This window comes from Brugia malayi (assembly GCF_000002995.4).
Source record: "Brugia malayi strain FR3 genome assembly, contig: Bm_v4_Chr3_scaffold_001, whole genome shotgun sequence".
NCBI classification, from domain to species: Eukaryota; Metazoa; Nematoda; class Chromadorea; order Rhabditida; family Onchocercidae; genus Brugia; species Brugia malayi.
Window position 1 is genome coordinate 12,627,104 of NW_025062477.1, and position 23,901 is coordinate 12,651,004.

At 23.3% G+C, this 23,901-nt stretch overlaps 1 protein-coding gene across 1 annotated transcript; it reads left to right on the forward strand.

Annotated features, from left to right (window-relative positions):
• Positions 1-15,389: 15,389 nt before the first annotated feature.
• Bm3584 (PH domain containing protein) lies at positions 15,390-23,070 on the forward strand (the record flags this gene model as incomplete). Its single annotated transcript, XM_043080971.1, has 14 exons — positions 15,390-15,457; positions 16,209-16,371; positions 16,518-16,634; positions 16,811-16,897; positions 17,410-17,622; positions 19,142-19,243; positions 19,720-19,821; positions 20,379-20,570; positions 21,039-21,143; positions 21,434-21,497; positions 21,828-21,889; positions 22,006-22,146; positions 22,238-22,376; positions 22,943-23,070. 14 exons carry the CDS (start codon positions 15,390-15,392, stop codon positions 23,068-23,070), a joined length of 1,683 nt encoding a protein of 560 aa, XP_042936905.1.
• Positions 23,071-23,901: the final 831 nt, after the last annotated feature.

The following is a 23,901-nucleotide window of genomic DNA, read 5'->3' on the forward strand; positions in this document are numbered from 1 at the left end:
CATCAAAAAAAATAAATTTTTTCTTTTTTTTTTTTTTTGAAACAAACCGAAAAAGAACGATGAAATTTTGTGATATAAAATTAGAAATGAGAACAAAAGAATTAAAATGAAAATGGAAAGAAATGAATAATATTGAATTTAATATTGAAAATAATAATGAATAATAAATAATATTGAATTTAAGCATACACAATGAAAAAATGTCAACAAAAAAAAAAAAAAAAAATTCACTTGAATTTTGAATTTTATTTTTAGAAAAGGAAGATTTTCCTTTATTTTTTAATTTTTTTTAATCGTATTTTTTTCTCTCTCTCTCTCTCTCTCTGTTTCTTTTCTTCTCTTTTCCTCTCTTTTTTTATTTTTTTTTTCATTTTTTTCTTTTTTTTTTTTTTTTTTGTTGACATTTTTTTTTATGATGAATAACGAATTGTATTACTTGCAGTTAATTTAATTAAGTGACAGATGCGCACTGATAACAATCCTCTGATAAGACTTAATTTCATGAATAATTGCTTTTTTGCAAAAAATGCCAGCTTTGCATTTGATTTTTTTTTAACCAATTAGAAGCAGGTGAAAATTTTAAATTTGAAAATTTTTCTATTAATTTATACAATGAATTAATTCAGATATATTATTATTTATTAAAATAAAATTTCTGTTAACTTGCATATATGCAAACAACAATTACTTTTCTTCTTCTTTTTTTAATATCAAAAAATCAACAAAAAAAAAAAACGCTTTTTCTTTTTTTTTGTTCGATTAATTTTAAATTTGAAATTGTTGATTTTTCGATAACAAAATTTACTTTATTATTTCATCACATTATAAAATAATGTATTATGTAGTTAATGAATGTGAAACAAATGATAACATTGACAAATCAATGATGATATTATCAAGCGCTCAATTTCCTTTTCTCTCTCCCTCTCTCTCTCTCTCTCTCTCTCTCTCTCTCTGTTGGCATTAATTCATGAAATAATCAAAGGAAATTAAATTTTGTCTTAAAGCTTTGTTAAACGGAAAAGGAATGCGATGAAAAAGCATTGATAAGATAGTTCAGCTAATGGTTGTATTTATGAAAAAGAATGAAATGTGATAGATATAATAAAATAAAATGAAATGAAATTATCGAAGAAATGGAATGAATTTTCAATGTGAATAAATATCTGATAAAAATAACATTGTTGAAAATGATTAGTTATCAAAATCAAAAATATCAAATTAAAAAAAATAAGAAAAAAAAACAAAGAATAGGCATTATTGTTTAGTATTATTTGCTCAAATTAAATTTATTAAATTTAATGTTTGAGGCAAAAAAACGAAAAACCGTTTCTTTTTTTTGTGTTTTGCAAAATACATTAAAATTTTTGTGCAAGAAAAAAATGACAAATTAAAAATTTACAGAATGAAATGTACAAGAAAATAAAAGAAGTAAAGAAAATAATTTAATATTATTTGGGAAATAATTATACTAAAATTATTCTCATTTTATTTTTATTTTTTGTTTCACTATTGCTTATTTCATTAATAATTTAATTGTAATCAAAAAATTATTAATAAGTATTAATAACATTGTACAAAATAATGCATTTTGTGAAATGGCTATAAAATTTTTGATAAATTTAATGTTTTTAATGATATAACTAAATTTCACTTCTAAACAGAGAAATGATAATTTGAATTTGGAAAAAAAAAAAAGGATGTTAAAATTATTTATTTCAATATTTCTTTGAAATAATTAAATTGCGATTTTTTTTTCGTAAATTTTAAATTGGCAATATATTGATGTCTTTTCATTTCTTTTCCTCATTTCTTTGCAAATTAAATTTCACTTTTTTTTTGTTTGTTGAATTAATTCAGCGAAATTTTTTTCACTTTTCTTCTTCATTGTTGAATTAATTCAGTAAAAATGTTGAATTAATTAATTAACTAATTAATTAAGTAAAACATTAATATGGAAATGATTGTATTTAAATGAAAAAATTTTTCCAGGTGATTATGCTATCAATTTCATTAGCTCATCAAATGTTGTAATAATAGAATGTGTGAAAAAGAAGTGCACCTTTTCCGCTTTCTCTGATAACAGCTGCGCTTTAATGATGAACTATTGTTGACCTTTGACATTGCTATAAGTATGATATATGCATATGTTGTAATAATAAACGTTATCGGTTAAAATTAATATGATTTACAAATCACAATTGTATGTTAATCAAAAAGGCAATGGAGAGAGAGAGAGGGAGAAAGAGAAAGAGAGAGGGAGAGAGAGAGACAAAAGTCTGTTGCTATATAACAATTGCGCCATTAATGGAAAAAATTACGGTATGAAATGAAATAATGACAGAAGGTAAAGCCAGAAGTTTATCCATCATGCAAAGTGTCAATTATACAATGAAATGAAACAGACACACACATACACATACACACATACATACATACACAATCGTTGTAAATTATATGCAAGAATTTAGTAAGCTAATAAAAAAAAGAGAAAAAAGACGAAGAAATGAAATGAAAATAATTTACATAAGAATAAAATCTATTTTCAATTGTCAAAAGATAAAAATTAATTAAAAAATTGAAAAATAAAATAAAAATCAAAAGCAAAAAAAAAAGGAAAAAGAAATAATTTCTTTTTTTTTTTTTTAAAAATTGTTTTACATTAAAATTTTTTACATTTTATTTTGAAAAAATTTTATTTCAAATTTTTCAATGCTTGCATACACCTATGTGTAAATTACTATATGCATTGTGTATACGCTTAACTTTACGTGCACGTATATGTGTACGCATATGCATACTTGCGTGTACCTAGCTAAAGTGCAAAGTTCTGTTTAAAATATTTTAAAAACTAATTGCTTAGTTCTTTTTATAAGCAACAAATTAACAGAAATCAATTAATTTATTCACTGAATTTTTTTTTCTTGAACTTTACATCTTAAATATATTTTTAATTTATTGATTTCATTCATGAATTTTAATTTATTAATATTTTTTTTATGCAATAGAGAAGTTCAAAACTATATGCGATACATTTCAATTGAAGTTAATTTATAATTGAAATATTCGATAAAGAAGAAAAGGTAAAAAAAAACGAAGCAAATAACAAACAATCTGTTCACCAGGACAGTATAATCCATTCAAAGTTATAATCCGTGAAACATATTCCGTTATGATCCGATTTAATTGCTATGAAATAAACAGATCAGATACAATTGCAACAATCATTCAAAATTGTCAAAAAAAAAAAAAAGATCCAATTACATAAATGTTTAATTTCATCAAATTTAAAATTTATTTTTAAAAATTTTCAATTCTATTACATTTAATAAAATAAAATTATATAAGATGACAAAAGAAAGAACAAAAAAAAAAAAAAAAAAAAATGAAAATATAAAAGAAAATTTTACTTTCTCACATTCCAATAAAACAATTTTTAGTGCCAACAAAAAAAAAAAAAAAAGAGAAAAAAAAATAGCAGAAATAAAAAAAAAAATGAAAGAAATTAAAGCAAATGTTTTCATTCATTCGGTAGCAAAACCAAATAATATATTGAATTCATCATTTATGCAATTATATTTTCTCACCCTCTAAAAGAAAAAAAAAAATTGAAGAAGAAAAGGCGCAAAAAAACGAAGCGCAAAAAAAAAGTTTATTGAAAAAGGATATATTGTTGTTCTCGGATTGAATGGATGGAGCTTTATTGACAATTGTTGTTGACGAGAAAGTTTTGAGTGCATTCACTTTTACATCAACCAAACAAATATTTTTGAATGAATTTGAATATATTATTAGTATAGAATAGAATAGAATGGAATAGAATAAATTGGAATAGGAATATAATAATAAAAATGATAATACCAATCAAAATATTAGTAATAATAATAGGAATCTGTTCAATTCTATTGCTATTTATCACAAATAAATTTGAATGAAATAAATTAAGAATAGAAAAAAAAAATGGAATAGGAATAGAAAAAAAAAAGTACATGAAAAAAGAAAACAGGATAAAGAATAATTATCATTTGTGGAATAAGAATAGAAATTAAATATGAAATGGAATGAAGCGTAATTATTTACTAATAGAATGGAACAGAATTGAATATAGAATAGAATAAAAATTAATCATTTGTTTTCATTCGGAATACAAGTAAAATTAGTTATGAAAGAAGGTAAAATAAATAATAATTTTTGTTAATGGAAAAAAAAAAAGAACTTAAAAACTTAAAATTATATATTTTGTATGTTTGTGTATGTTTGTATGTGTGTATGTATGCTTAAAGGGTATAAGTATTTATGTATTTTTTCGATTTAATTGATTGCTCTTTTGTAATGCAAATTTCGCCGGGAATGAATATCGCTGATTGATAATGGAAATGAAAAACATTATTATCAATACAGTATTATATGAATGAAATGTTTTGCTCATTACAAATATAAAATTTGAAACATTTAAAAAACGAAGAGAAAAAACTGAAAAAAAAAAAATTTATGTTTCAAATATTTTTCACTTTTTCTCTTGTTTTATAAATTTTAATTTTAATTAATTGGAACCATTTACTGTAATATTCAATTAATCAATTTCAATTATATTAGTTATCAATTTGTAAATTTAATTGATCGCATTAAAAATGTTATTCACGAATTGTTCGATAATTTAATACAAATATATTTGTGTTATTGCTTTTCTTTTTTTGGGTTATACATTTAAAAAATTTAAGTTCATTGAAATTTTTTTCTTTTTATACTCAGCTGATGTTTAATTGAATCAAAGTTAGTTTCTTTTTTAATTTTTACATTATAATATTACTGAAATAGTAATAATAATGTACTAGAAAAGTTAGCAATTTTGCTTTTTTTTTATATGAAAATTGAAAAAGTTGCATTTTATTAAAAAAAACAAAACAAAACTTTATTTTATTTTTTAAAAGAGAAAGGAAGAACCAAAGCAGAAACAGTCGGATGAATAAATATAATGTTTTTTTTTTTTTTTAATGTTCGATATGATTCTGTAATTCAAATTTGTGATCGATTCTTTTTTTCACTTAAAATTTGAATTATTTAAATTTTATTAAATGCTTAATATCAAAATAATATTTACAATATGAAATTTATTAAATGAAACAAAAATTGTTTATATTCTGATAGTTTCATATGTTAGTAACAAAGTAATATTTAAAAGTTTATAATTTTTGTTTAATTATGTTGTAACAATTGAATATGTATGAGTACAATTTGATACTGTCTTTTTACATTTTATAAAATTTATTTATATTTTAGCTATAATTGAATGATATTATTCCCTTTTTAAAAATTATTCTCTCTTTACTTAAATTATTACATTAAAAAATTTTATACAAATTTAACTTTAATTTTATAGAAATTTAACAGTAACAATAATAACAGTAATAAAAGCGATTAATACAATTTGACAATACTTATCAAATTAAATTTTATATCTGTATTGATTTAATGAAAATTGTACAAAATATTTGAATGCATTAATTATTATTATTATTAACATTATTATTATTATTGCTCCTACTATTACTATTATTATTTATTATTATCAGTAATTATTGTTAGTAATAATATTACAATATGCTTTGTTTATTTACCCAAATATTTTTCTATAAATAATCCAAAAAGAAAATTGAGTAACAAAGGAAAAAAATAAAAAAATGTAATAAAAAAGAAAAAAATTGTAAGTAATCCTTCAAGTAAATGAATTGCTTCTTTTCCTCTGTTTTTTTTTTTTTTTTTTTTTATCGTTCTTTTTTATTTTGGCATCTCAAAAACGATGCGAAACAACCCATAAAAATGATGATTGAAAGAAAAATTACTGATCCGGCATTTTACTACTTTTTGATCCGGTATTTAATTGCGGCAATACTATTATCATCATTATCATTATCATTAATACATCATCTTTATATATTTTATTACAGATAAAAACCAGTATGAACATATGTTTCCATAAAATGAAAAAAAAAAAACACACCAACGAAAAAAAAAAAAAAAGGAAAAACAATTTTCTTTGAAAATTACCGATCGTATGTTTGTTTTATGAAATTTTATAGGGAAATTATGAGAAATATTAGAAGGAATGTTAATGGATTTATTGAAAATTAATATTTCATCAAAAACAAAATTTGAAATTTTTTTGAAAAAAATTTATTTAAATAATTGGTTGTAAATGTGATAAATAATTAAATGCTTTTAGGATATTTTAGGAAAATTTTAATAATGCATATTATCTATAAGATTGTTTGAATGATTGTTTAAATCTTTTGATATAATTTTAAATATTTATGAAAAATAGAATTCAAAAGTTTATTAAGGCTGATTTATTAAAATTGAATTATACGGCAGAAGGTGAAAATTTACGGCAGTATTCCGTAGAATATGTATTATACTGTTGTTAATTTGCTAATTAACAATAAATTTTCAGTGATAAGAAAATAAAAAATTTCATTTAGCTAATTTAATTTCTTTTAGTTGAAATGAAATAAATGCTTAAATTAAAATTTATCTTTTTGTAATTAAATTTTGCAATATTGTGAATGTTTGAAAGTTGGATTTGCTTATGTTTTTCAGCATTAAATTGCATAAAAGAATGTGTAATAATGCAATCTGAAAAGTTTTTTTTTTTTTTTTTTGCGGAAAAATTTCTTTTACAAACTTGAAATTTGATTTGAATTAATTAATTTATTGCAAATTGTGAAACAGAACGATGTAAAATTTTTAATATCAAATTGATCAATTGCAAAATTTATAACACTTCAACAGATATTTTAAAATTCATTCACATTATACTAATTTATTTACTTATTTTCTCCAATTTTTTTAAATTCATTTTTTTACTTTAACATTTTGTTAGTTTTTTTTTTTCGTTGTTTATTTTTTTTTTTTCAATTATTCTTTAAAATGTGATTTATGCTCATTGTTTATCATTATCATCAATTTTTATGAAAATTTTTTTTCTCAATTTCAAAATTTGTTTTACTTTACTTTTCTTTTTTTTTTTTTTTTTTCACATCAGTCAAATGACTATTTTTGTAAATTGTTACAAATAGAAGAATTTACAAAAAAAAAAAAAAGTAAGAAGTAATTTTTATTTTGCATTCTTTTTTGAAATAAATTATTTTCTGTTGTAAATATAAATTTTTAATTTGAACAAAATTTTTAATACAATAAATTAATATTCGTACATTCCTTCGATATTAATCACTTAAAGATTCTTATTGTATTAATAAATATAATGAAAGGTCAGTTGAATTTGCACTCTTTTTTTATTATCAGTAGGTTAATTACTACAAATAATGACAATTTATTGGTTGGATAAACGATCTCACTTTATTAATCGGATTATTTGTTGCTTTCTTTCTCTTTGTTTATTGTTTAAAAGAAAGAAAGAAATGACTAATGTATCAATGGTATTTATTTTTAGTATAATTATACAAAAAAGCAAAAAGAAAAAAAAAAAAAAACAAAAGTTAAAGTTTTTGAAAAATAGAAACATTAAATTATTTAATAAAAATGTTTAAAAAAATTTTTGATTATTAATTAAATGATTGATTCATTGATAAATGAATTGATGTGAAGTGGAAAAAACAAACAAACAAATAAATGAAAATAAAAAATTTTTGATAAATAAAAAAAAAACAATGTATTTAATAAAAATGTAAAAATATTTGATTATTAATTAATTAATGAATTAATTGATGAATGAATGAATGATTGAATTGTTGTGAAGAGAATGAGAATAAAAGAGAAATAGTTAATATATTATTATTAGAATGTAAAATGAGAAAGAAGATTTTAATTAATTCAATCAAATCTTATAAAGTTACAGAAGCTAATAATAGCAGTAGCAGCAGGTGGTTTAAAGGTATTTACAAAATTTTTACTACATAAAACGATGAGTACTCTCTATCACATTTCTTATTTTCTCTCATTTTTGGATGATATTACAATTAAATCCTTTTGGACTATTTGCACTAATATTTCACAAAGCGATAAATTTTCACAAAAGCGCTAATCCTATTCAAATATCATTTGAATAAATAATGAATGATTGATTAATGGGAAGTGAAAGAAATAAATGTAAAATTAAAATTATTACTGAGGGGAATAATTTTAAGTAGAAAAATTTGTAAAAAAAAAAATTTTTTTTTTTCTTTTAAATTTATTTACAAATAAAAATTTTATTATATTAATTATTTTTTTTTCTCTTTCTTTTTTTTTTTCAGTTCAAAATTAATACTTTAATAATATACTGCATAGAATAAATTTGTGAAAAAAAACTTAATCCAATTATTTTTTATGAAAAATTAAATGTTTTCAAAATATTAAAATTAAAAAAAAATATTTTTTGAAATTCATTTTTTATATAATTTCGAGTAATATTTATTTTGATATTATTGTTATTTGCTCTATTTTTTTGTTTTTTTTGCCCAATAAAATAATATAATTTGCTTTTCACTTTTTTTTTTACAAAATTTTCAATAAAATTTTCATAGCTAAGAATTGAAAAGCGTAAATTTTATCAGTGAAACTTCAAACAAAAAAAAAAAACAAGAAAAAAATGAAAGTTATGAAAAGATAAATTGAAATATAAACAAAGATGAATTGCATTAAAATTATAAAAATGTGCTTTCTAACAGAATTTGATATGTCAATTATTTTATCACTAATGATAAAGCATAGAAATGATAATATATAAATGTTATACAGTATTATTAATTAATTAAACATTTAAATATTTGACAAAAGGATTTATAATATATATATGGTTCGATAACTAATGATTTATTTAATATTATAAAAGAGGACGAAAGTTAATCTTTGCTTGTCATAAAAGTGAAGTGTCTCTCCCTCTCTCTCTCTCTGTCAAATGATTATTGCTAAAGTGTTAGCAAACATTAAATTACTAACAATTTTAGCAAAATGAATAAAATGACAATAAAATAAAATAATTATTGTACCAAAAAATTTTAAAAAAATGAGAAAAAAGCTTGCAAATACACGGGAAATAAAGGAATATTAATAATTAACAGAAATAATAATAAATAATAATAATTAAAGTAATAATAATATTAATAATAACAATAGTAATAATAATAATGGTAATAAAAAGTATTAAGAAAGACATAATTGTAAATTTTTACAAGAAGAAAAATAATGCATATACATTTTGATTTATTAATAAATTTAATTTTGTCAACTTATTAATATGAATAATAGATTAATTATTATATTAATTTCAATTATTTATTCTCAATAAATAAAATTTTCATTTATTAGATTTTATGAGTGAGCGTTAAGTGTATGCATTACAAACAAATACGGATTATTTCCATTTGACAAACAATCTTTTATACACACATTGACAGATACATACAACTTATACTTACTTACTTTACTATTACAAATGATAATATAAAATGTATTTACATTTATTGAAAATAAAAAAATTAAATTAATTAATTTATTATTGGATTTACTGAATAATTTTTGAAATTGCTGACAGAACATATATAAATAAAAAAAGAGAATTCAGATTTTATTGCATAATAATAGTAGATTCATAATTAATAGGAAAAACTATTAATAATTATAAAAACACAAAAAATGCATCTACATTTGTTGAAATAAATTAAAATAATTAAATAATTAGTCATTGATTTAATAAATATTTTTTGAAATTATAATTTTCTTTTTTTCTATCTTTTGCTTATTGAAAATATGTAAATATTTGAGGAATACTTTTTTCTGAGAAAAAATTAATTAATTTTAAAATGGTTATGTCATAAGCAAATTTTTTCGCATCACTTTTTATTATTTTATTATCAGTTGTGCGCTTTATAATAATAATATTATTATAAATATTAATAATATTATTAATATTATTATTATTGCCGTTATTATTATTATTATTATTATTATTATTATTGCCATTACTGTTATTATCATTATTATTGCTGTTATTATTATTATTAATGCTATTGTTACTATCATTATTATTATTATTATTATTTTCATTCATATCCATGAAGCAAAAAAAGAGAAAACAAAAAATTTTAATAAATATGAATCTTTCATCACAATAAGTTTAAAAAAAATGTTTAATAATCATATCCTAATATTCCTCAAATTATGCACAAACTGGTTCTTTTGAAATTTTTATTTCTTCCACAAATAATTTTATATTTAAATAATTTTTTTCAATTGGTAAGTATTGCCATGTTAATGAAAAATAAAAAAAAATAAGGAAAAAAGCACAAAAGAATTAGTAATTAATAGATTAATAATGAAATGAAAGTGATAGAAATACGAAATGTTAAATTAGCTTTTGGATATTTTGGCAAACTTTTATTACTATTTTTGATCTAAGAATGTGTGAGAATATATTTAAGATTTGAATTCGAGTGATCCGTTTATTTTAATAATATCCAAAATGTTTGGAATATATGTAAAATTAAGAAAAAAAACCTTTTTTTAATATTAAAGCCAGTAATAATAATAAATAATAACCATAAATAATACTAATATTAAATATAATAATAATAACATTGTGATAATAATAATAATAATAATAATAATATAATTATTATTCAGTGACATTAAAACTTTCAGTCTGATTGGTAACCTTATTTATAGTTTACATATTAGAGTAAGTAATTTAAAAAAAAAAAAAATCAGTTTAATTTTTTTTTATTCCTAAATTGCTTGAAAATGATAATTATTTTTTGTGGTTCATACAATTTTGACATATTTTTATTTTTATTTGAATTTTTTATTAAACGAAAAAGATTTATTTATATTAACTATTGACGAATTTCTTGAATGATTAAATTGATTTCATTTTACAATTTTTTCTTCTCTCTCCCACAAAATTATTCTTTTACTTTTGTGAAAAAAAATTTTTTTTTCTCTCTCTCTCTCTCTTTTATTATATACTGCACAAAATTACCGTTACGCAAAAAAGAAAAAATAAATTTTTCTGCAAATCAAAAAAAAAAATAAAAAATTTCTGATTGTACTTCGTTTCCATAAATAAATCAACAAAATATATAATTTAACGGACTCAATTTTTATTCATTTTTAGTGCACTGAAATTTACAAAAAAAAAAAAAGAATGAAAGAAAGAAAAAGATTTTGAAATCGTTAAAAAAGGAAAAAACTGATGGCTAAACTTATTGTTCAATTTTATGCTTTCTAAAAAAAATTATTTATTAAATATTAAGGTATAATCATATCATTAATTGTTTACTTATTGTTTATATGCTCGCAATAATTTGAATTTTATATAAATTTATTAATTATATTTTCAGTTTCAATATTTTGGTGCATTTAAAATTGAAAATATCTCAAAGCATCAGTAGTTAAATATTTCAATACTCAATATTAAATCACCAGTGATTAAATATTTCAATATTATTTGAAATATTTCAATGAATATACATATTGTCATCAATAATTTTAGTTTCAATATTTTAGCAATTTCAAATTTTCATTGATTTTTTAGTTGTTAAATATTTCAGTATTTGATTATCAATGATAAATATAACGGTATTCTTTAAATACATTCAATATTAAATTTAAATATATGTATGTTAATATAACTTATTCATTAAAAAAAATTAAATTTATAAAACAAAACAAAAAAAAAAACGAAAAAATAAAATAACATAATAAGAGAGAAGAAAAAGCTTATCATAGATTTGCATTTATTTAGATATAGGAAAAAATGCTTAAGCTAATATTGATTAAATCAACTGGAAAAAAATAATTGACCCTTGTTGACCCTGAAACATTTCCTGTTGCTTGCGCTTTTCCTCATCCTTTAATTAACTGTCACTGTCACTGCCACTGTCACCGTCACTCTATGTGGATTTGATTTTTTAACAGATGGATTAACTAGCAGCTGACAATAAATTTCCCATCAATTTTTAGCCATATATCACAGCTTATAAGATTTATGATGACCAAATGATATTTGAAAGAAATAAATGTCAATAATTTTTACCAGTGAAAATAACAAATTGCTTACTGTTGTCATAGCAATAATTTATTTCATTTTTTAAAAAAATTTTAAAATAAAATCAAAAAAAGAAGGAAAAGAAAAAGAATGATTTTTCTTTTTTTTTCATAAAATTTTAAATGAAATATTCTTAAATATTAAGTATTTTTGGGAGAAAGAAAATTTTTTTGAAATAAATTTGTATCGCAAAAAAAAAAAAAAAAAAAAAAAAAAAACGAAATTTGATTCAAAAACTAGAAAAAATTTTTGAATTAAATATTCTTAAATAAAATTATAACTTATTTCTCTTTTTTAAAAAAAAAAAAAAAAATTTGAAGAAAAAAAATAAATAAATTTGTATTAAAAAAAAGAAAAAAAAAGAGAAGGAATTGAGTTATAATTGAGTAATAATTCTTTTCTAAACAGCGGTTTTTTTTTTTTTTTTTTTTTTTTTTTGCTTTTTTCAAATCAAAAAAAGCAAAAAATTAATCTAATGTTTATTCAAATTTTTTCTTTACTTCGTTCTTTTTTTTTTCTTGTCGCAAACAAAGATTGATTACAAAGAAATGGTGGAAGATAAGTGTTGTCGGGAATTACGAGAATTATATGAGAGATAAGTGTTGTCGGGAATTATTATATCAGAAGCAGATGTTTGGGTATTTCAAAAAAAAGAAGAAAAATACGGCATCCTTTTATTTGCTATATGCTTAAATGAACACATAAAAGCGTAATTGAGCTGAAATTAGCAACAAATATTGGTTGTCATAAAGCGGTTAAAACGTAATTTTATTCTTCCGGGTCAAAGATCAAAACTTTTTACCTTTTTCTTTTTTTTGTGGAATTTATGAAGAATATTTTAATAAAAATATGATGGAATAATGTATGTTTTACAGCATTGCATATTTTAGTTTTTTTTTTTTTTTTATTTGTTTGCTTGTTTGTTTTCTGATGATTGTAAGGAAAAAAAATTGAATATTCAGATTAAAATTTAAATCAATGGACATTTTAGAATTGCATGAAATGAATATTTAAATTGTAAAATTTCAAAAATTAATGGCATATTCATATTCAATCTATCTTCATAACTATTAATTTATTACTAAAAATTAACCCAAACATTTTAACTACCAAAAAAAAAAAAAAAATGCTTTTATGTTAAAATGTATTTTTTTATATTTATCAAATTTACAATTATTTTATTCGTTTTTTTTTTAATAGCTAACATTAATTATTATTAATTGATTATTCATATGAATGAAATATAATTTGGCATAAAGATCATATAGTTTGGATTAAATTAAAGTCAATAAAGAGTGACTTCATTTTTGAATTATTTTATCTCTTTTCTCTCTTCTCTCTCTTTCTCCCTCTCTCTCTTTTTCTATTTTCTCAAAATATTCAGTTCTTCCAAATAAATATAAATAAAATAAATAAACAAACAAAATAAGAAAAAGTACCGCTTTAAAAAAAAAGAAGAGGAGAGAGAGAGGGAGAGAGAGGAAGGAGGGGAGAGAGAGAGAAATGTTATGCTTGAATGCATCACTTAAATCATTTTCTCAAATGATACATCCTTAATGTAAAAGTTGCGTTAAAATTGTTGCACACTGTGACAATTATCGAATTACATATTATTCATATCATTTCATCTGCTTCCTTTTATTTTTTACCTCTCTCTCTCTCCCTCTCTTTCTTTTTCTCCCTCTCTCTACATATTCTTTAAAATATTTTCCCTCAAGAATTGAATTACTCATTGCAAAATAAATAAATGATTTATACAAGGAGGAAAAAAGGGACAGAATATTTTCAGAAATTGAAATTTTTTAATAAAAATAATAAATGATTAATAGCAAAAAAAAAAAAAAAAAAAAAAAAAAAAGAAATGAAAGAAAGAATTAATGTGATACTAAATAATTAATAGTTTGAAAAAAATAATTTGAAAAAAAAATTCAAAAAATTGCATTTTTAAAAATATAAAAAAGCGAGAATAAAAAATATAAATATTAAAATGAGCAAACATTGAGAAAGATGGAATTTGTAATGGAAAAAAAATTTAATTAATAATGTTTGAGAATTAAATAATTTCAAAAAAAAAAAAAAATGCTTAAATTGATTTTGAAAAATTTTTAAGATTCAAGAATATAAATATTGTTATTTAACGCGAAATATTATTATAAATTTGATGGAATTTTATTAAAAGTAATATTTCTAAAGTTATAAATGCAAACAAAAATTTTTTGTTTCTCACTTTGTTTATTTTTCTCTTTTTTTTTACTATTCAGTTTTAATTTAAAATTAAAATGAAACATTTTTAAACTTATAAATGCTAGTAACAGTTCATTATTTCAATCAATTTGATTAGAACAATTGTTGTTGTTATTATTATTATTATCGTACTACAAAACTTAAATTATCATTGTTGATCTATGCTATTTTGTTTAATTTCTTCAAATAACAACATTTCGATAAATAATTGTGCTGATTAGAAAACATTTCGGTGATAACTTATCATAATGATAATATATTTCTTGAAGAACTTAGTTCGGTTGAAGATACTTGGTGATAATTTAATTCGATGATCAACATTTTGATAATTAATTGATTCTAATGAAAAAAATTTAAATGATAAATCAACACAACGACAAATATTTCTGTAGTAACATAGCTCAATTGTATATTTGGTGACAGCTTAACACGATGATAAATATTTTTGATGATGTTTGCTGATAAATCGATAGCAAATTGATTACGTTGGAAGTGTTAATAGAAGTTGTAGTGATAACTCAACTTGATGATAAATATTTCGGTGATAAATTGATTCTGTTGGGAATACATTGGTGATAATTTGGCTCAGTTTAAAAATATTTAAGTGATAACTCAACTTGATGATAAATAAATATTTTGGCAATAAACTGACTCGATTTCTCTAACTCCAATACCTCCCTTTTTAGCACATTCTTTCATCAGATTGTCTTTTCTTTGCTTATCAAATTATTTCTAATATCTTTATTTTCCTGAATTATTTTTTTCATCTTGATTTCAATCTTGAACTCTTTCTTTCTTACGCTATTTCTAACTCCTGAAAATTTTTTTTGAATAATAATTTGAACTGATAACAAAATAACTCACACTAGAGATGCAAGACGAAATTTTCATGTAGCATTATATTTAGAGACGTTATGCAAATTTCGTTTCCCGATGTCATTTATATTTGTATTTCAATTAGTTTTCGGTCGTTGTCATTTCAGTTTGGGAATTTGCTATATAAGTGCTAATTGAGATTTGTTTTCTTACAGTTCAATTTTTTAAACTGTTGCGATTGCTGGTAAAAAAGGAGGAGAAGAGAAGATATTTGGGAAAGGAAAAAATGGCTGCTGTTCGACAGCATAGCAAATCGTTAAATGATGCTAATGTTGAAGATGAAGATAATGCTTTGTAAGTGTTTCATGTTAACAAAAACTCACTTTTATTAGAAATTGGTAAATGAATGTAATTATCGATAGTCATTCAGTTGTCTTTTTCTGAATCTTACCGTTTTTATTAGTCGTATTTCATTTTTCATCCAAAATTGGTTTATTGAGCAAGTTACTGTGTAAATAAGTTTCATCTAGTCAAATATTAAGTGTTGAAGAATAGTGAAATAATGGTATTAGAAAGTTTAGGATAGTAATAGCAAATTTGAATGAATGAGAACAGCTTGCTCAGGTTAATGATTAAATTAATAATTAGGATTAACAAAGTAGGACAGTAATATTAGAATATTTCTACTACCTGGATCCATCAATTGAAGAGATAAGGAACTTTTGATGTTAGCAAATAATTAAATAATTAAGTGACACTAGAAAAAACTATGAAAAGTAGCTGAAATTGATGAGAATTATCCAGCAATAGGCAAACACTATATACATGATTGTTTTCCATATATTATGACAGTAAATTTAAATCTGCTTGTCGTTCAAATTTAAAGTTATAAGAAATAAAATTCGCGCTCACGTTTTATTAATAACTTAACGAGCGAGTGAGATACACGAAATGATTCGTTGAATCCCGTTGTGATAAATATCATATCGAAATATAAGAATGGTATAATTCAAAAATGTATGAATGCACGGAATGCACAAAGAATTTTAATTTTTTAGAATTTCAAATTCGATCAGACATGAAATCTTAGTTTTTACATTTTCAGATTAAAAGTTTGTGGCATTATGTATAAATGGACAAATTTTGTATATGGATGGCAAAAACGATATTTTGAACTTGAAAACGGTATTTTAATGTATTACAAATCAGAATCCGAGAAGCAGTATGGAAGTCGTGGTGCAATTGCATTACATATTGCACATCTTGTGGTTAATTGTTTTTTTAATTAATTAATTTATTTACTTATTTATTTATCCATTCTTATGGTTATTCTCGGCAGCATATCATTTTTATCAAACTACATTGTGCCACCGTTTATTTCACTTATTTCACTTGTAGGCACTTGTCATTATAGGAAAGTGATATTGATTTTAATCGATTTGATGTGTTAACAAATGATGCGTGCTGGTATTTAAGAACTCAAAATCCAAAATCACGCAATTTATGGTTACGTGCTTTAAGGTACCAAATGGTTCGTTGTATTTCACATCTTCTTTTGAGCTTAGTCAACGAAAATGTTTGTTCTTCTAAGCTTAGTTTATTTATATGCTGAATAACTGTCGTACTACATTGTTGTTATCGATGTTTTTTTTTACTAATGATACAAAATTTTACTTTAAATCGTAAAATATTTTGGTTTCTTAACAGTTCGGGTCAACCAAAAATAAACTGAAAAACCGTTGTTCGATTGATGATGTGGCGAGAAGTGCAGGTTATGAACAGTCGTCATTATCTGTAAGTTTTATTATTTAAACTAAATTGGGTCATGTTGGCATCGTTATATTTTTTTTCTTTTTTTTTTCCTTTCTTTTCTTCATTTCTTTTTCTTAATCATTTTCTTTAGCCATCGCGTTATGTTGTAAGCCAATTATTTGTTTTAGAATATCCATTCTATCATGCTAAGCTGAGATGAGGCTTAAGTATTGAGTCAAATGTTTTTATTCATCATGAAATGCTAGTTTATTTTTTGATGGGAAGGTACTGAATGTATTTTTAACGCATTAATAGCACGAAATCAAGGCAAAAACCAGAAGCAAATATTAGTAATATTAGATTGAGAGAGGAATCAAGAAAGCAATTTTTTCTTCTTTCACACTTTAAAATGTAGTAATCGGGTCGGAAGTGTTGATTGTCGTTTGATTTTACATCGTTGATAAGTTTCGGTTCTGTCCTCGCAGAGAATAATGTGGTAAACATTAAAATGTCACATCTTTAATAGAAAGTATTCACGTGACGTTATTTTTCAGTTAGAATTGATGTGTAAAATGGAACAGCTGGAACGTTTCAACGATATGATTGGACGGCAAGCCACTCGACTAGAAAATTTAATTCGTGTGATCCAAGACAACCGAGAAAATACTTATGCTACCTCTCTTCTAGATGAAAGTATTGCACTAAATGCTGTAACTATTGCCGTATTGCAAAATATTAACACATGCGTTCATTTACTCGCAAAACAGGTATTAATGCATTTACTATGAAGTGAAAATTTTCAAATTTTATGCTGAACTGAAGATTAAAACTTAACAAATAATTTAAATAGTCAGACTTTTACTTCATCTTTCTATGTATATCATAACTTTCATTTAACGAACTTTTATTCTGTAATTTGCATGCGAGCTAGTATTTCAAAGCAAACATTGTTTTGGGGGAAAAAAATTTCCACAAATGAACAAAAGGATGATATAAAAAGTCATCATATTACTTCTACATAATCCAAAATACTTCATTAGCTTTCGTGTTCAATGTCTTATCTTGGATGAAATGTTTCAAATTTTAATTGAAAAATACAATCAGGAAAACAATTGAACGTAAATAAGATCTGTATACATTCCACTTGCAAATAGATGCAAAGTAGGCTTTAATTTTTTTTTTTTTCTTTCGTTTACAAGTAATTTCGAGATCAACGGCTGAAGAAGATGGCAGCTATTTTTAGCATTTACATATAACCATACTCTAGATGTGTATAGCAAATAAACAGAGGGAAAAGAAATGCCCATAACGTGGCATTTCTTTTTCTTTTGTTCCTTTTCTGCGTCGTTTGTGGAATTTTTTTTAGCGTATTTCTATAGTGTTAGAACGTTTGTTTCATTAGTTCCATACTTTTATGGAATTTAAATTAAGTTTTATAATAAAATTTGAAGTATTAATGCTTGGCTTATTTTATTTGTCTATTTTTCCTTTTGTTCTTCAGAAAACCTCATCTCTCTCTCCCTTTCTCTCTCTGTCTGTCAAACGCTATTTTGCACATGTTTATTTCTCTAGCCAACCATTAACTAACGTGATGTGCTATTTTTATTTAAAAAATGACATAATTTTTCATGAAACATTTATTGTAATCAGAAATCAATTCGTTTTATCTTGGAATTTCTTAAGAAGCAAACACACACACACACATACACACAATCTCTCTTAGCGGTGAAATTAATCGAAAGGCTCGATCATAAACCAATGTATTTCCGAATAATGACATAACGGCTTGTTGCAGTGGGCAAAAAGAACCAGGCGCTGAACACTTACGAATACTTGTTCTGATCGTTCACATAACAAAACTTCTATCAACTTTTTTCATATTCTTTCTTTTTTTATATCAGCTTTTCAATAGATTTCCAATTTTTACTTTCAATAGATTTTTAATAATCATTCCTAACTAGTTAACTTGTTTTTCGCAATTCTCTATAATTGGTTGAAATTACTGACTGCAGTAACAATATGAGTGGGAGTTTTTTCGTGAGGTCAGATCACTTCATTGATATTTGTATATAATTACAGCAAAAGTTTTTGGAAGATCTATAAGTAATTGCAATGAACAAACAATTAAGCAATTTTTATATGTTGTTAGGTTGGTTGTAAGGTAGTACGACATGATAAATAGTTAAGACTTCATACTGCATGCTGCTTTCTAGCATTCCTACAAAGAGATTTTGTAAAAATATAATCTACGCATTTTATATGTTTTCATATATAATATTATTTTAGACGAAAGTTAATCATAAGCAGCGTTACGACGAGAATTGTCACACTGCACACGTGGACATTGCTAGTAACTGTTCACGAAGCATTATGTTGAATCAAACATCCGTAAGCTTTAAAAAATTTTTTTCAAATCAGATACGAACAACTGCAAATGGGAGTTAAGTGGATGATATAGTAAAATGATTGAAATAAACATTCAGTGATCAATAATGTGATAATAGGAGATGGGCTAGAATATTTTCATTAACTTAATGATTTACAATTAGAAGACTATAATAGCATATAATAAGAAAGTTATTGATACAATAAAGTTTCTCTTTTCGTCCTACCTTTTTAAGTGTATGTGAGAACTGATGATTACAACGAGACAGCTACCTGTAATCCTAAAACTATCTTCTTTCTACTTCAGGAATTTTTTATAAGATGGCTTATTTAGTTGTTTATGATGCTATCTTTTTGTAAGGAATTTCTTTTTGTAAGAAGGACATAAGGAATTTATTGGATTGATTTCTATGTTCTTCATGACTTTATTTATATGATTAAATTATTATTGTAAATTTCAATGTTTCTTGTGTTTTCAGGAGCTCGATAATGTTTCAAGTGATGATGATGAACAGGAATGGCATGATGCTGACGATAGCATTCCGGAAAATAAAAGCAATGCGAAAGGACGTAGTTTTGCAGTTTGTATCCTTATCAGTTTAAAATAGTTTTTAATGCAGTGGTTAATTTAGTATTCTATTACTCTTTGTTTTACTTGACGTGACTTTTTTCTTAATTTTTCTTTCAAACATGCTGGCTGTCTAATTTTGGGTAAATTTTGAAGAATAGGAAGCACAAAGCATTCAAATGCTTCGGAATGTATATTATAAATTTTCAAAACTGGTTATAAGATGGACCAAATAGTTTTAATCATTCAAGTCCATCTCTTCTTATAAAACGCTTAATACCTATTATCCTTACATGGAGATATAGTAAAACAGTTATTTAATTTGGTGGAAATTTTCAAAATTGTCCTATAAATTATGAGTTTTACTGAAATTATCAGTTCATTCTTATTTTAAGCTGAAAGTGAACACGGCGATGTTTCGTATATATATATATAAAATTTCTTCCATTATTAATTCTATAGCACTTTCTAACATTTATTTGATCGTTAAAGGTTATCCAAATTTTTCACTGTCAAAAAATGTGGCTTTACGCTATTTATTTCAGTTTAATTGATTTTACGGTAATTCAGGGGAAAGGAGCGGCAAGGATATCTAGTTCGGAGTCTTTAATTGAGAGAGAAAGAGCTAATGAAAATTATCCTGATATTGCTGAATCACCACCCAAAAATGTCACTTTACCTGCATCAAATGCATTTGCAAAAGAAATCAATCGAATTGCAATGGAACAATTAAAATATGCTCGATCTAGTATTTATGACGGTGTTAGATTTTGCATTTGAATTCCAAATTTATATTACAACAGTAAATAGATAGATTGAAGTAAGTTGTTTTGTTGCTGGTAGCATGGATTAAGTTATGTAAAATTTTGAGCTGTATAACTATCAGTACTTTGCCAAAGCATTCAGATAGTTATGTGGAACTTTAAAGTAGAGTGAATTTAGAATTAATTTATTTATGCTAATTTGAAAAAGCATTAATAAGTTTTTTACATTTTAATTAAAACTATGTTAACGTTTTCTTCTTTCTATATAAAACGTTTTATTTCGTAGGTTTTCCTAAGTCAACTTTGCAGTATTTATTTTTTTTTTTTTTTTTTCGGGACGCTTTCTTATATTTCATAAACAGTATGCATACAATGGCTTACTGAGCGATTGAATGCACTCTAAAAGCTTTCATTCTTTAGAAAATGTCCTAAATTAAAGGTGTTCTACAGATGGCGGAATTTACAGGTTTGGCAGTTATTCATGGAAGAAGACGAAATGAAGATGTATAAAAGAGAATTGGAAGTTAATGGGATAGTCTGTGATCCATTGAAAGCCGTTCATCTTGTACAGGTTTTTTTTTTTTTTTTAATTCCGAATTTTTCCAAAAAATGATCTAAGTTATATATTTGGAAAATTTAGTGTCTAAATTTTATGACTATAAGTAATTTTAGAGATAAACAAAATATCCACCTAAATTTCTTAGAGATTTTATTGAAAACGCAGCAGTATAAAATATTAATCATTTAGTTCATCTTTTAATATATTCACAATACTGGAAGAAAATTTTTTTATTTATAACATTAGGGAATAGTAATGAAGTTAGAATGAATTAATAAAATCATTAATTCACGCTATTTTAGGGTGTATCAGCCCGGGAATACATTCATTATTTTTTCGAACCGCGATATAAACATGAATGGGATGGTTAGTTGATTCTTTTTTTTTCCTACTTTATTAAATATGAATGAAGGAATTTAGGGAAATTTTATCCATCAATTCAATTGTTCTTATACTTTCTTTTCGAATTTTGGAATGAATTTATTTTGATGAGATTTTCGTTACAACTTATATTTTAGGTGATATTATTGAATGTATGCATCTTTTCTCTATTTTGCAGTTTTGAATGATTTAAAATGGATTATGCATCTAAACAGGATTATGGACGAACTTCAAAGATTGCCATTTATAATTGTTTAGGATTTTATCAATTTTGACAAATAAACAGTTAGTTGAAATGATATGATAAATTTCCAGAAACATTGGTCAGGACAAGAATTGTTGAGAGGATTTCAATGGATACTGTTATAATACATCAGGTTGGTATTTATTATATTTCACTAAACCATAAGCAACTTTCTCTTGCATCTAAGCATTTGATCAGTTTGTTCTCATTACCAATTTATCATGCTTAATTTGTTGTATTTTTTTTTAGTTACACAAGAGAATTTGGCCATCTGCTCAACGTGAATCTTTATTTTGGTCAAATGTACGATATCTTCCAGAGCAAAAGAGCCCAAAAGCTTTGGATTTATATATGGTATGTAACCATGATTGCAATCTACCGAGTGTACCGGTTAGTTTTTTTTTTTTTTTTTCTTTTTTTTATTTAATAGTTAAAACGGTAGAAATGATTGAGATAAGATTTTTATAATTTATTATTTTAGTTAGAACATAATTCCAATGTTCGAGTTGGTTTGACTGTAGCAATGTTATGTGAAACAGTCGTTAAAGATGGACATGAAAAGCCAGTGGATAAGCTGAATCGTAATGATATTCAATGCCAAGTGTGTTACTGTGCGCAAGGTAATTTCATAAAATATATAAAACATTAGAAAATCTTTACAATTATTTTTGAGAACTTCTTATGTATAAATTGTAGAAGTTTTTAATCAGTAGTTAGTTTAATAACGTTATTTTTCGATTTTTTCATAATTTCCATTTTGTAGTTTTCTACTCTTTTTTTTTTTTGCATAAATAACTGATAAGCATTATAGTTATCACATATAAATATTTTTTTTTCTATATAAAAAGTGAAAATAGTAACATAATCAGTTAAGTATGATTGCTGTTGTAATGTTCAAAGTCCAGATTATAAAAGGGATTACTGATAAAAAATTACAACCACTATTATTATTATTATAACATGAATGAAAGAATTTGCATAATGAATCATCTTTTTTTTAAATTGATAGAAAAGCGATTCATATTCTATACGAGACAGTTCTAGTGTTACTAAAGAATTCATTCTTATAACTTCAGGTAAATCATGTAAATTTAACTTCTTCTTTTAGGAAACTTATTATAAGCTATCTTAATTTAATTTTTGTATTTGTTTAAACCGTTTGTTTCAAATGGGTTTTTTTTTTTAGTAAATCCAGGTGGTTGGGTGCCGGCATCAGCATTACGAATTATATACAAACGTGAATATCCAAAATTTTTACATGGTTTTACCAAATATGTGCTTAGTAAAATAAAAACTCAGCCGTTAATGATTTAAAGGAATCATCAGTGTTTGCGATTTTCGTATTTATTTCTTTACATGTTATTCTATAATTCATTTTCTTTCTCTTCCCAGTTTTTATTTATTTTTTTTTTCTTATGGTGCTTACTTAGTAAAACTCTCTTCCGATGCTTTTTATTTACAATTTCTTAAATTTTTGATCGTTTATGGTAATTTCATTTTTATACATTGCAACGAATTACAGTAACGCAAATTCTATTAATGTTTTCCATTATTTCCCTTTTTTTTGCTGCTAAATGTTTATTACGGACACATTTTTGTCACTTATGTTTCTATGATATTTACGGTTTGAGAAAATTTTTTTTTTAAGATTTTTTTTTGAGTATTTCTTAAAATTTCAATTTTTTTTTTTTCTTTGTGATAATTACCTCTTTTTCCATCTACTTAATTTTTTATGCTTTATTAAATCATTGTATTCTGATACTGCTGCTGTATTATCACCTTCCTTACTGTGTTACATCTTTCCTAGCTTAGAATAGTTTAGGAATGTTTCACTTCTGCTCAATGATCAATAAATATTGTAGAACTTATTTGTTCAGATTATTCTTTTTTTTTTTCAGTTTATCATAATTAGCAGTATTTTTCTTTTTGCGCTTCCATATTTGATTTATTTATATCTTTTCGTATTACAATTCGAAGCTATGCATGAATGATGTTCTCCTATTCATTCCATTTCTCTTATCTCAGCTATCACATATGAATAGCTTTGAACTCCATTCTTTTTTTTTTTCGTATATTTCCTTGAACCTAAATTTTTTGCAATTATATGTTTTGTGCCTATTTACTGTTTAAAATAAGTTTGTAATG